The 13,004-nt window shown below is 30.3% G+C and overlaps 1 protein-coding gene across 1 annotated transcript in view; it reads left to right on the top strand.

Annotated features, from left to right (window-relative positions):
• LOC131852852 (high affinity cAMP-specific and IBMX-insensitive 3',5'-cyclic phosphodiesterase 8-like) overlaps nucleotides 1-13,004 on the top strand; it is a 96,391-nt gene that overhangs the window by 68,959 nt on the left and 14,428 nt on the right. The window contains exon 6 of the mRNA XM_059203590.1: nucleotides 11,161-11,218. Coding sequence (XP_059059573.1) covers nucleotides 11,161-11,218 — 58 coding nt within the window. The remainder of the gene's footprint in view (nucleotides 1-11,160; nucleotides 11,219-13,004) is intronic.

Genomic DNA, 13,004 nt, shown 5'->3' on the forward strand with positions numbered 1-13,004 from the left:
TATCTATATTCCGTAAATACAAAATAATACAAAACACCAATATTTATAATTTATAGATTTTCTTTACGAGTATGATTGCCATGTCCATATTTTGGGAATAAAAATAGGACTGTTTTAAAACAACTGTTTTTGAAAACTCAAGTTTCTTAATTGCCATTTTTTATATATAATTTTTACGCGATTTTTCGACCTTCTATAAAATATGAAGTCACACTTAATTTTTAAGCGTAGATTATAATAGGTATATAAATCGTTTTAAACTGCGAATGTCATATGTCATATCTATGTCAGATGAAGAACATTTTTAAATTTTGCTTTCATTGGATCTTAATATCAAATAAGTTAATCCTTACTAATATTATAAATGCGAAAGTAACTGTCTGTCTGTCTCGCTTTCACGCCAAAACTACTGAACAGATTTAAATGACATTTAGTACACAGATAGTCTAGACCCAGAGAAAGGACATAGGCTACTTTTTAATGCGAAAATAGGGTTGTAAGAGGTTGAAATTGGGGATGAAAGATTGTATGGAAGAATCGTCATTTTTGAAGCTAGAAGCTTGAAACTTATTTTTGAGGCTATTGATTAAATATAAATAATTAGGACAAGTTTGTAAAAATTTTAGCATTTGGGGTGTAAAATAAAATAGGGGGTGAAAGTTTTTATGTAAATTCGTCATTTTTGAAGCTAGAAACTGATGTTCTAGGCAGTTGATTAAATATAAATAAATATGACATTCAAAGTTTGTAAAAAAATACCCTTAAGGAGGTAAAATAAAATAGGGGATGAAGGTTTTTATGTAAATTCGTCATTATTGAAGTTAGAACGGTGAAACATTTTCATTTGGCTTTTATTGGGTTAGGTCATTAAATATTTTTTTCATTATTTGGTCAAGGTCACTATTTTACGCGGACGAAGTCGCGGGTACAGCTAGTGTTTATATAAACGTTCTTCGTTCTACGTACCTACTGACAATATTAACTACATAGGCATCAATTCGTGCATAATAAAAAATCTTTAATCTTGCTTCGAGGTGAAATGGTATGTCCTTGAGATGAGGGATACTATGCGTTATACATGAAAGGATGTTGTTTGTAGAGTGGTCTGCTCACATTACTAGCACTAATTGATTGTGTGACTCGAGTAACTGTATATTTAATGTTTTACCTATGTGAAGTAGTGGTACATATTGTGTTGTATTTACACAACTTCTGTTTAAAAGCGTATAAGGCAAATCACTTGTTCATTCTTCTTGATTTAATTTCCATTCGGAATAAGCTGTAGAATAGAAAATAATGTTATTCACAAATACTTATTGCATATATAAGAAAATATTATTCAGAATTATTTATTAAGTTTATATACTATATATTTAGTAAATTTATTTCAATATTTTTTTTCTATGATTGTAAGCGAGACTGTCCTTGTAAATACGAGGTAGGTAACAATCCTGTTTACAAGTACCATTGGGTAGAGCAAAACGTGACAGCGTAAAGTCCCTTCGTTAAGGGTCTCATAAACTTCAAAGCGATGACTGTCTTTTCATCAATCTGGATATATACGACAAATCGGATTTATATATTTTTCATCAACAAATTTTATATAACAAATTCAGCGTATCACAATATTATCAAATACGAGTAGCTATATACTGAATTTATGAATGCAATGTATATGTATGGTATGTATATCTCATTATTTCAATATACTTTAAGAATTACATATGACATTCCTATTTATAATAGTCATATATCTCATATTAAATTATAGTATCTCGCTATTTATAAAGGTATTTATTTCATATTGTTTCGTTCAGTATTTTTTTTATTTCGTTTTTTAAAAAGTACATGCACCCTCGAAAACATAGCTACTGATTTCCAGTTGCTTATTCTTCTGTGATTCTCCACACTGAGCTATGTACCATTTTGTATTGCTGTATTGCTGCTGTAACACATTAGATATTTACTGTAATAGAGGATGTATTTAGATATATCTTAATAATTCTAATAAAATTTATGATTATAAAAGTACTAATTAGATAGTGATATTTGGAATAAAATGAATTAAATAATTACTAGTTTCTCTACAATAAACTAAGACTAATTTTTGTTCTACAACAAACTGTAATCAAAAACGGAATAATTTGTTTCGTTTAAAATGACGTTAATAATTAGTAAATTATTAACGTCAGTTCAAAGTCATCAAAGATATTCTGTAACAGATACAAAAAATATCCTTTTTACGGTTCCGAACCAAAACAGTCAAACGGAATCCATTGTACGATTATACGGTACGAGTACATACAGCTTTGATAGTCCACCCGGCCCGACCGTCTATCATAGTTATATTACAGAAGAGTCCGCTGTAGCCTTTGTGACTTTTAATACTGTTGTCCAACGCGTAATGGAATCGAAAAAATTAAAAAATCCTTTTTTTTTTTCTTTTTCTCTCACACCGTGTTCTAAAATAAATAATAAAATGTTATTGCAACATCTCTTTTCCTCTTCTTAGTCATCGTCTTTCTATGTTAATCCAATAATGATTTTATTCATATTTATTTAGTTTGCGGCTGTGGGTTTCTGATTATAGTTTAATGATCAGCCCCCTGTCTTGGGAATGATGTTGTTGGTGCTGAACCTGTCATTTAAGATATGAAAGGAATTAAAAGACTTGAGAAAATAAGTAAAGTTGGCAAGTGGAAGAATTTATGAGAGAAGAGGGAATACTTACTTGAATCGTACATCGGACATTACTAAAAATGACTCGGGGTTGCATACCCTTATACTCCTTCTCTAGAAGCATTCTCTAGAATAACATAGAGAAATATGTTTTTGTTACAGAGTCGTCTATGTGAGGACCTCTGTTTCCCCTATTTCATTCACTAAACTAGACAATACTGTATCAAGAAAATATTTAAATTTTTATTTAAATATTTTCTTGATCTTCATGACATGAGATGTAACAAGATCCAACCTCAAAATATATACATAATAGTGAACCCAAATGTACCTGCATATTGAGGCCAAGGTCGATCAATATGTGTGACCTTTCAGGTACAGTTATCTTCATATACTCTATAAGGATAATAATGATTGTAATTATCCTAGGGGACATAAATTCAATAATGTGTAGGCTACCAGAATAACTATTCAGTAAATTAATAATATGTATTAAGAGTTAGCACTGTATTTGTGGTAATCAAACCTAAATTGAATCTATGCAACTATAGTATTCTAAAACAATACTGGTACAAAATAATATTTTGTAATAAGTAACCTGAGACAGAATAATTTTATTTATTATAGTTATCGATATCTATCAATATTAACTTTCATAGTTAGATTTAAAATATCTTGACAGAGAAAATACGCATTAATATGTTAATAAATGCTTCTTTTTTCTTTTAACTTTTTGACTTTTAAGAGCATTGAATGTGTCAAGATATTTTGTTTACTATCTAATAAAATTGTATATCCATTAACAGTCCATATGCGTAGCTAATAAGTTTATAAATGTGACTATATCTGGCTGAGCAGCTAGAAAACAGTCCTTTTCAAAAGACGATTAGGATATAAACGTAGTTAATATTTTTAAATTAATATTACATATTAAATCATACAGTTATTATTATTAGGTTTTCTATTGTATTTATATTTATATATACAATGTTTGTATGATAATAAGAAAAACAAATACAGTCAAATGGAAATCCTTTCTCTTTTTCAATTACTTTGCAATGTAACTTACAAAGTCTGCCCGTTTACTTTAAGTAGTCTACAGTGAAATGTTTCTGTCAGTTATATTTGCATTTATTCCTGAAACATTTATTTCTGAAGGATTTGTAACTTGAGACAGCTATCATATTATCATAACCTTACCCGTATCTTCATCAAGGCGGTGAAGCTGAAGACTATTTTTTTCCTGTAAGCTCGTCCTCCATGAGCTGATAGGTATACATCAGGTTTGTAGCCGTTAGGAGTCCGGCAGTACTCATTCATCCTCTATGCCAAATGAGTCTCCATGACACATTTTTCTGATGTAAAAATAAAGGTAGTATCTTCATCGCCTGAAGTTCATAGTCTTTCACATTATTTGATTTCATATATTTTAAATATCATCATCTGCTTCTTTCTTATCCCTTTTATTTGTGGTCGGCGTAATATGTTTTTCTCTTCCATTCATCTCGTTATTTACTTCCTTTCTTACCTTATCATCTTTCACACAGTCCATCCACCTCTTTTTCGGCCTTCTGCTGCCCTTATAACCATCCACATTCATATGTAACACCTTCCTTAAAATATTATCTTCGTTCCTACGCATTACATGTCCATACCACGATAGACGATTACTCTTCAACCTCTCCGACACCGGCGCCACTTTCATACTTCCTCTATGTATATGTATTCATTCTTTATCTTATCCATTCTTGTCACACCACACATATCTTAAATAAATAATATATATATTTTTTTAATAATTTATTACCTTATATTCTTTATTTATAAGCAAGACCTTTTATGAATAACATTCGAAATTGAATGTAATACATTGACTGGAACACGGATACCACATCGTCATATGACGCCTGTAATGCCTACTCTTCAGGATATGAAAATTAAGATGCCATGCTTGCGAACACTATAATTTCACTGCCATCCCTCATCTTTTTCTTACATCCTACGGTGTATATTTCGCAGGAGCATTTACAAACTTTTCTACGCAATCAGTACACGGGCAATACCTTCATTAGCCGCTTTTCTTATAAAAATTAAGCAATGTAGAGGTAATATAATTTTTCTTAACATTTACCCAAATTATCATAATAATATTAATACAGAAGGCTACATTACATTTCAGAGAATCAATTCAGAAAATTTAGCTCATCTCCTGAATTGACCCGACTCGAACGCTTCATTTGTGTGCGAAGTTCGTCGAATTACATGAAGTAGATACATTGTGGTCGCTTACACTTTACAAGTTAGATTTGAGGCTTCACCCTAATTCGCGTAAGGGATTCAGGTAGTAGCCATTATATACGCATATATAAAGTATATATGTTTGAGTATTAAATTATAATGATTGATGTATGCTAACTTAGCATTATATTATATCAGTCTCCAAGGACAGATATGTATTATTATTTATATTTAAACAAAACATATGAACAAGTAATCGAAAGGAGACTATTGTATACTCAAACCAAGTCTAGATTTTTACTAAAACAAAGCAATATGGTGCCTGTGTATATATCTATATAAATTTGACATATTTATTTACTTCGGCGCTTTAATAGCTGAATATACTTGTCCTAATGTTTTTTTTTTAATTTGAATGACTATATAGTCTTCCTCAAGTCATACTCGAGGAAGATTATAGACTCAATATCACGCTACATCGTTTAAGGAATATGCAAGAAGAAAAAAGTTATATTAAATCTCTATCTTCCTAGATATAGTTAGAAAAATAAGATACCTATATCTTATTTTTCTGTTTTGTATATCATCCTCAGAAACATCGCATTCTACCATATACATAGATCTATAGACCGATCCTTCTCGCCGTCAGATAGTTAAATATAATAATAATAAGCACTATACAAAAAACTGTAAAAGCATCTCTGCTTTTACAGTTTTTTTTTAAACTTTATAAAACAGCAGGACATTACTAGTAGTATGGGTAAAATAAAAGCGTTATTTATTCGAGTGATTTTAAGGATTTTATTTATAGGTATGTTTAATATGTTTATCATAAATTTCAGTTAATTGGCCTTTATGAAATTTAAGTTGCCTTTGGAGCTATAATAATATTTCGTTGAGAGCCTCTCACACAAAATCCGTATGGAGGAGTACAGACTCATTGATTACCTATTCACTGCGAATAATAAGACGTATTCGTAGTCTGTTCGGAACAAAGAACAAATATTTATAAAAGCGAAAGTGTATCATATTATACCATCCACATAATTCTACAACCTTTTTCTTGTAAACACGAGATTGTTTGTGGGAAATTTTATTGTGAAAGTACTCGAACCTCGAACCTCTTTAAGGATAAAGGCCTTTTGTATATGTAATTGGCTCCTTTTCCTATTTATGGAGTTCAGTTTATAAAAATGTAACCCTTATTAAATACTTATTGTGTCTGAAGTAAAAATAAATATTTTTTATTATTTCTTATGTATTCGTGAAATTAGTGTTGGATTGGTATTTAATTTTCATATATTATATATGTAACATTTACTTTATAAAAATAACAGAAATATAAATAATCTATATTGAAATATACTTGATATAAGCACTTTTTAATAGATATATTTTTTTATTCTATAACTCATTCCTATCCATAATCCCACACTAACCGTGTAAATCCGAAAGCTTGTCTATCTATTAATTACCTTATCATGGCTCAACGGCTATATGGAATTTAGTGAAAATTAATGTAACGATAGATTATATCATGAGGACGAACGTAGGAACCTTTTATCTTAGAATAAACATACGAAGTACAAATAAACGCTAAATATTTATTATTTAAATTATATAATTGTAGATACTAGTATAGGTAATTGAATTGACTTGACAATTATTGCCATATGTGGGATATATTTAATTAAGAAGAAAGAATTTAATTATATTCAAGTCGTGTTTTCTATAATATTCATTCGCAATATTGGAAAAGGCGAAATAAGAGCTAAGGCAAACAAGAGCTAATATGATGAATAAATACCAAGCTTAATATTACAAAGGTATATAAAAACAATAATGTGTGTATAATAAATTATATGAGATGAATATTGCTTGCTTGGGAAGTTTATTTTCACTCACTCACTCCCATGGAACATTTATACACTACTGGAGTATCAAATTGCTTTATATTCATTTTGAATCCATTGTTTTTAGAATTATCAACGGAAATTTAATTAAATTAATCCTTAAGAAGACTCAAGTTTAAACGTTTTTAAGAAGAATGTTTAAACTTTTTAAAGAAGTTTAAGCGATTGTCGTGAAAGACGTAAACATAGTGAGATTCTTAATTCCCATACGTAGATATACAAATAACATTATAATTATACGTAAATGAGTAGGTTGTTCGTTGCGTGTTCGTTAAATTTTCGCAACTAAACGGCTGAATGAATTTGATGTGAAGGTATATCACATCGCGTACTCACAATCTTATGAATATAAATACGGTACATACACCAAAATAACATTTTTTACAATTTTTTGTAGATCTGTCTGTTTGTTCCGGCTAATCTCTGAAATGGCTGGACCGATTATTTCAATATTACAAACAGTCACTCCAATTTTATTTATATGCATAGATTTGAAGCTTAATGTTTAAAAATCGTGAACAGCTCTAAAGTATTTCGAACATGGTAACACATATACTATCGATTCTACACCCAAATTAAGGGACTCTTTCTTTTTGATGTAGATTAAAAAAAATATAAGCAGGATCTAAAAGGGATAAGTGTCTGGTGTCGGTCGCCGGTCGGCCGTCCTCAGTCAAGGTATGAAAGGAATCAAATTAAACCACCCTAAACCGATGAGTATGCATGAATGTAGAACGGAGATATCATTAGGTGTAATATCAATAAGTATAATAAATACAACATAATAACAATACAAAATAATAATACAACAAAATACACATATTATTTATTTTAAAAAAAGTGTGTCATATTAAATGCATAAATTTGGTTGCTAACAAGTTTTGTTTTAAATCAACTTACATTTAGCTATTTTGTCCGATAGCGATAATTTAAAATTTTTCAATAGCATATGGTTATCGATACCTATCTTATAATTGTTAAAGTCTGTCTATTTGTGCATCCGTGTGTTGCCTTTTGACGGTTCAAGGGCCTTATTGATATAATTTAAAGTGTTATAGATAATATCACGGGGACGGAGGCAATTCATCTTGTATTTCATGAAAATCTGAAAAAGTCGCATTATCATAAACGAAACCATGACTAAATATTTTGTAGCAAATAGGAATGCTCTAACGACTGTGTAGTAAATATACAATGAGAGATGCAGATGTTGACCATTTCTAGAAGAAAAGACACAGATACCAAAAATATAGAGTACATTATTGAACCAAGTCTCAATGTGGGACACATTCCAGGCCAATGGCCCGAGAGCGGTACACCACAGCAAAAATCCAGTCAAAGATTTTTCTCGATGGTTATTCGCTCCGATGCTTCTCTGTATTTTTATCCGGGCGGTGCTTATTTTCAACTTTCAGTTAAGAATATTTATTCTCCCGCTATAAAATCGGTCACGACTGGTAACGGAAAAAAATAAAAAGTACCACAGAGCAATTAATACTAGGTTTTAGAGTTGGCACAGTTTCGCATATTTTTTGTTTTAATTACAGGCTTGCGAACAAAACTTTAAAATAAATCTGTATGTCACAATTGCATATCGTATCATATTTACTAAACAAAGTTTGACATTGTTAATTTTTTTAATGTTCGTTTTCTGTTTTTGTATATTCAATAACGTGCTTGCACTTTATTGAATAAAGTACAAAAAATATTGTTTTACATATCACAAAATAATATATTTATCGTTATCATATTTTACGGTAATTTTTGTGCTGAAATATAAAAAAAATATTATTCTCATACGATGGCGGTAAAGTAGAGAATAATAGGATGAGCATGAAGTCTATTATCATTGGATGATAATGGAATGGTGCACCCGCCTCCGCTAACGGTATACGCTGGCGGGGCACCAGTGGAAGATGATAGGATGGCCATGAAGTCAGATCAGTTAGCTCAACATGACAAATTCACCAGGAATTTATCACGATGGTTTCCAGGAGGAAACGCGTGGAGGTCGACCTGACATGTTACATTGCTAGCAATGGGATCATTAGTCCACATTACTAACAATCCTCTTCCCCCTGAGCATGAAGTCAGGTCGATAGTCCATCATGTAGAATCCTCAGTACTGGGAATTAGCCGCGATGGTTGGATGACCTGGGTGGACCGTGTAGGGGTCGTCCTGGCATTTGAGCTTACTGGTTCCAATTACTAACAATCTGTTTCCTTCGCAATTTCACTTTATTATGGTTTGATATTACATTTTACAAGAATAGAGATAATCGACCGTAGAAAAAGGTTTATTATTACGAGGAAAACTCTATTTTGTCCAATGCGATATGGCCAAATTATAATCATAATGGGTAGATATATAAATCTTATATTGAATATTGTAATTGGATTTATTCTCCTACATGTTCTTATATTTGGACGAGTTCTGTTTGTTATATATTAGGTATTTATCTCGATTCGAATTATTCACAACGGTATAATGTCTAATAAAATAGTTATTAATAATATCTAGTACGTACTATTAAGTTCTGAAGAAATATTACAGGATTAAATACATAGGATCGGAGTTATAAAACTATATTATAACTTCCATCAAAATTTTAATATCATAATAAAGTTTTACAACATCTTTATTAAAAGACAGAAAAGACAGTAAAAACAGAAAAGATACATAAAATTGAAATTAGATATTTTGTTATGATTTCTAAACGCGTACTTTCTAGATCTAGTGCACGGTTTAACCCCAGACTTAGAAATCCGTAGCATTGAAAGAAAATCCAATTTTTTTTATTAGGAAATTAAATCTTTCTACGTTTTGTTTCGTGGAAACATTGTTGCCAATATATGTACAGGTACCTATTTGTTCTTTTACTATTTTCTTACTATCAGTTTGGTTCTTATATATATGAAAGCAAAAGAAAAGAAAAGCTTTATATAAAAATAAACTTTACATGTAACTTTAAACGTTGTTGCACAAATTTACTTTCAAAACTAGGCATAAATCTTGGTTCATTAGATAATTATGTTATAATATTCCTTTCACTGCAATTAATGTTTTTAAGGCTTGGTAAGGGACACGTGACACTTCGGACGATACCAGCGTTCTAAGACTACGCCCCTATACTATCATTATGGTAAATATATACTTGAGATTGATACAAATTCTTTTACAATGATATTTCGTATGTAACTACATTGTTTGTATTCGTGAACAAAACGAGTGTAACAAAAGTGTTAGATTCATATCCATTAAGATATGACACAATTCCGACACCTAGAACACCTCCTCTCTCTTCAATCTCTGCCGCGTTCACACGTTGGACCCATTTTAGAAACGGGCTTTGTATCAGTGGATAGGGTTACTATGTTGTCCTCTTTCTGAGGGACAAACAATGTACCGAGATACTATTGTTTAGTTGAAGGCTTGACTCGCTACTCCATTAGCGATAACATTTGAATAGTTACGTTATTAATGGTCGAAATTGCGAGTTACAGAGCTCCATTGGGACACTAGTAATGTTAATTGTACCTTTACATTGGATCATACTTGAATTCGATACATATTAAAGAAACATACAATGTCAAAATTCTATATTATAATCGAAAATATATGTTTATTTGTCTATTTATTACCTTGAATGTAAACAGTAAAAAACATTTTTGAAATCCAACTAATATGCAAATATTAAGTCAATAAAGTAATGATAATTTAGTATTAAAATTTGTGATGATATCAGAATGACTGTTATTCATCCATGCTCAATATAAGTAACTAAATTTATTTAAATTTTTGGTATACAAAGAAATATTATTCACGATAAAATTAAAAAAAACAATGCCTATAAACAAAGGAGTATTACCTTTAGTCTATTATTGAGGCAGTCTCGGATTGATTACAAAGCAGGCTCCCCCTCCTCGTACAAATAACAATTTACATATAACTAAGTATCTACTTTGTAGATATTTGAGATATTTTTTCAGTAGCTATACTATTTTACAAATAAAAATATTTTACAAAGTGTGGATAAAGAATAAAGTTTTATATAAATATCTCTACAGAATCCAAAACAAAGTCAGCGCTGCTGTCTGTACGATTACATATTTTAAATTACATAATGGAATTTAATGTAGTTTCAGCAATATAAAGAGTGATTTAAGAGGATCATATATATGTATATAATACACCCGTATTATAATACAAAAATGAGATATTCAATGATTTTTATTGCACCCGTGAGAAACCGGAACTGGTCCCTAGTTAAATAAATACATTTCTTGTTGTTAATTTAGATATTGTAAATACTTTTTTTCTTTGTTTCAGTGCATATCTGAAAGATGATTTTGCTGTACTGCCCTACTTAGAGGCTGGGTATAACAGGGTAAGAATCGTAATTATAGTTATTAACTATATCTGTAGTCCTATAACTATAGTCCTTTAAAAGTAATATTTAAAACCACTATAGATTTGAATCCTTACCTTATTTAAAATGTAAGGAAGTACAACAATAACAATCCTTGCCGTCATTAAAATCTCAATTTAATTAATATTTTAAAATTTAAGATTCTTTACACAACATATACTGTAGCCCAATTTTCTATAATAAAAAAAAAGTTATATACATATATGTAACTTCATGGTCCCTGTATATCATAGAACATCAAAACACATATACTGTAGGTATATATGTTTTTTTTCTCGTATGTAATTACTTCCAGTCCATACTCATCGTCAGCGTAAAGGGAACTCTGCGCCCATGGCAGTTCCTAGAAACATGACAGCAATAGTGCCTGTGCGTTTAATTAAAAAAAATCTATCTACATATATATATGTAATAGAAACAATACTGGTCGTTGTCTATACTTGAAAGACATATTGCGAACACTAATATATTGTAATAAGATCACTTAAAATTTTGTATTTTTTGTTATAAAAATGGTTTAAAAACAGTCAAAATTTATACGAATATATTCGCTCAAACTAATGTTAAATATATTTCTCGAATGTTTAGATAATTTTAACTTGAATCTATTGTAACATACCTCTAAAATCTTGCAAAGAGTCACTAATTACTATTGGCAGAACCGTACTTTACATAACAAGTCGACAAAATGAATATCATGAATACGGTACCTAGGTATTTAGAGTCATTAGAGTCACATCACTTGATGCCAATAAATTAACTGAACGGAATTAATTTGTGACAGACCTTCGGACCAATGGACAATAGATGGGTTGTTATCATAACGATGAATCTATTATTGCATATATTTTGTAGTTATTATCTGTAACATGCAACTGTTTATGTATGTGTATATTTTTTTCTTCTATGCTATAATAGTATTATTATCCTACATGAATCGGTGAACTTTGTTACATTGCATATAATTTGATTATTATTATCAATCTTATTCAACCTTCAAACTTCAATTTATATTGAGCAGAATTTAATACCGGCTGCTACTCTAAAAATCTAAAAATTATAGTTTAATATATCGTCTAACTGATAACAGTGTAGTTCTTATGTCTATATAGAGTGGTATTTCTGGTATATATTGTCCACAAACTACGTCTATTAAAAATAAACCGAAGTAGCGATATCCATACCGATTCCTATTATTCAGCTGAAAAAAACTAATGTTACGGATGTACTTTTACTGAGCATTGCCCGTGTATTGTAGCGAACAAAACAAAGAACAATATTCAAATTTTTTTTAAGATCTACTGTACGTTAGACCTACTAAATCTTAAAGAAATATGATATATATACATATATGTAAATATATCGTAGTTATACGTACACTATCTACGTAATCTACGATCTATACAATATCTTAATAATTATTAGAATATTGTTCTTTGTTTTGTATATATAGATATTCTTAGTATCTGTACGACTACTCACTACTTTTACTCATATATTACGAAAAGCAATTTGTAAAGATCTATAGTCTCCATTCGGAATGTTCTGCGTCGTATGCTGACCTCTGGCTGATGTCTGGAGCCGATCTGAAATTTTTCTTATACACCCAAACGGCACGGCGACGGCCATAAATTCCTGTTAAGTCTCCCACGCAGTGGCTACCTACTGAACGCGCCCTTCAATGCTCTAAGGGTTCATTACACTATCACATATATAATAATGTATATAATCTATACCAATTATT

The sequence above is a fragment of the Achroia grisella genome, unplaced genomic scaffold, assembly GCF_030625045.1.
Source record: "Achroia grisella isolate CSIRO2021 unplaced genomic scaffold, CSIRO_AGI_Agris_v1 utg869, whole genome shotgun sequence".
Lineage (NCBI taxonomy): Eukaryota > Metazoa > Arthropoda > Insecta > Lepidoptera > Pyralidae > Achroia > Achroia grisella.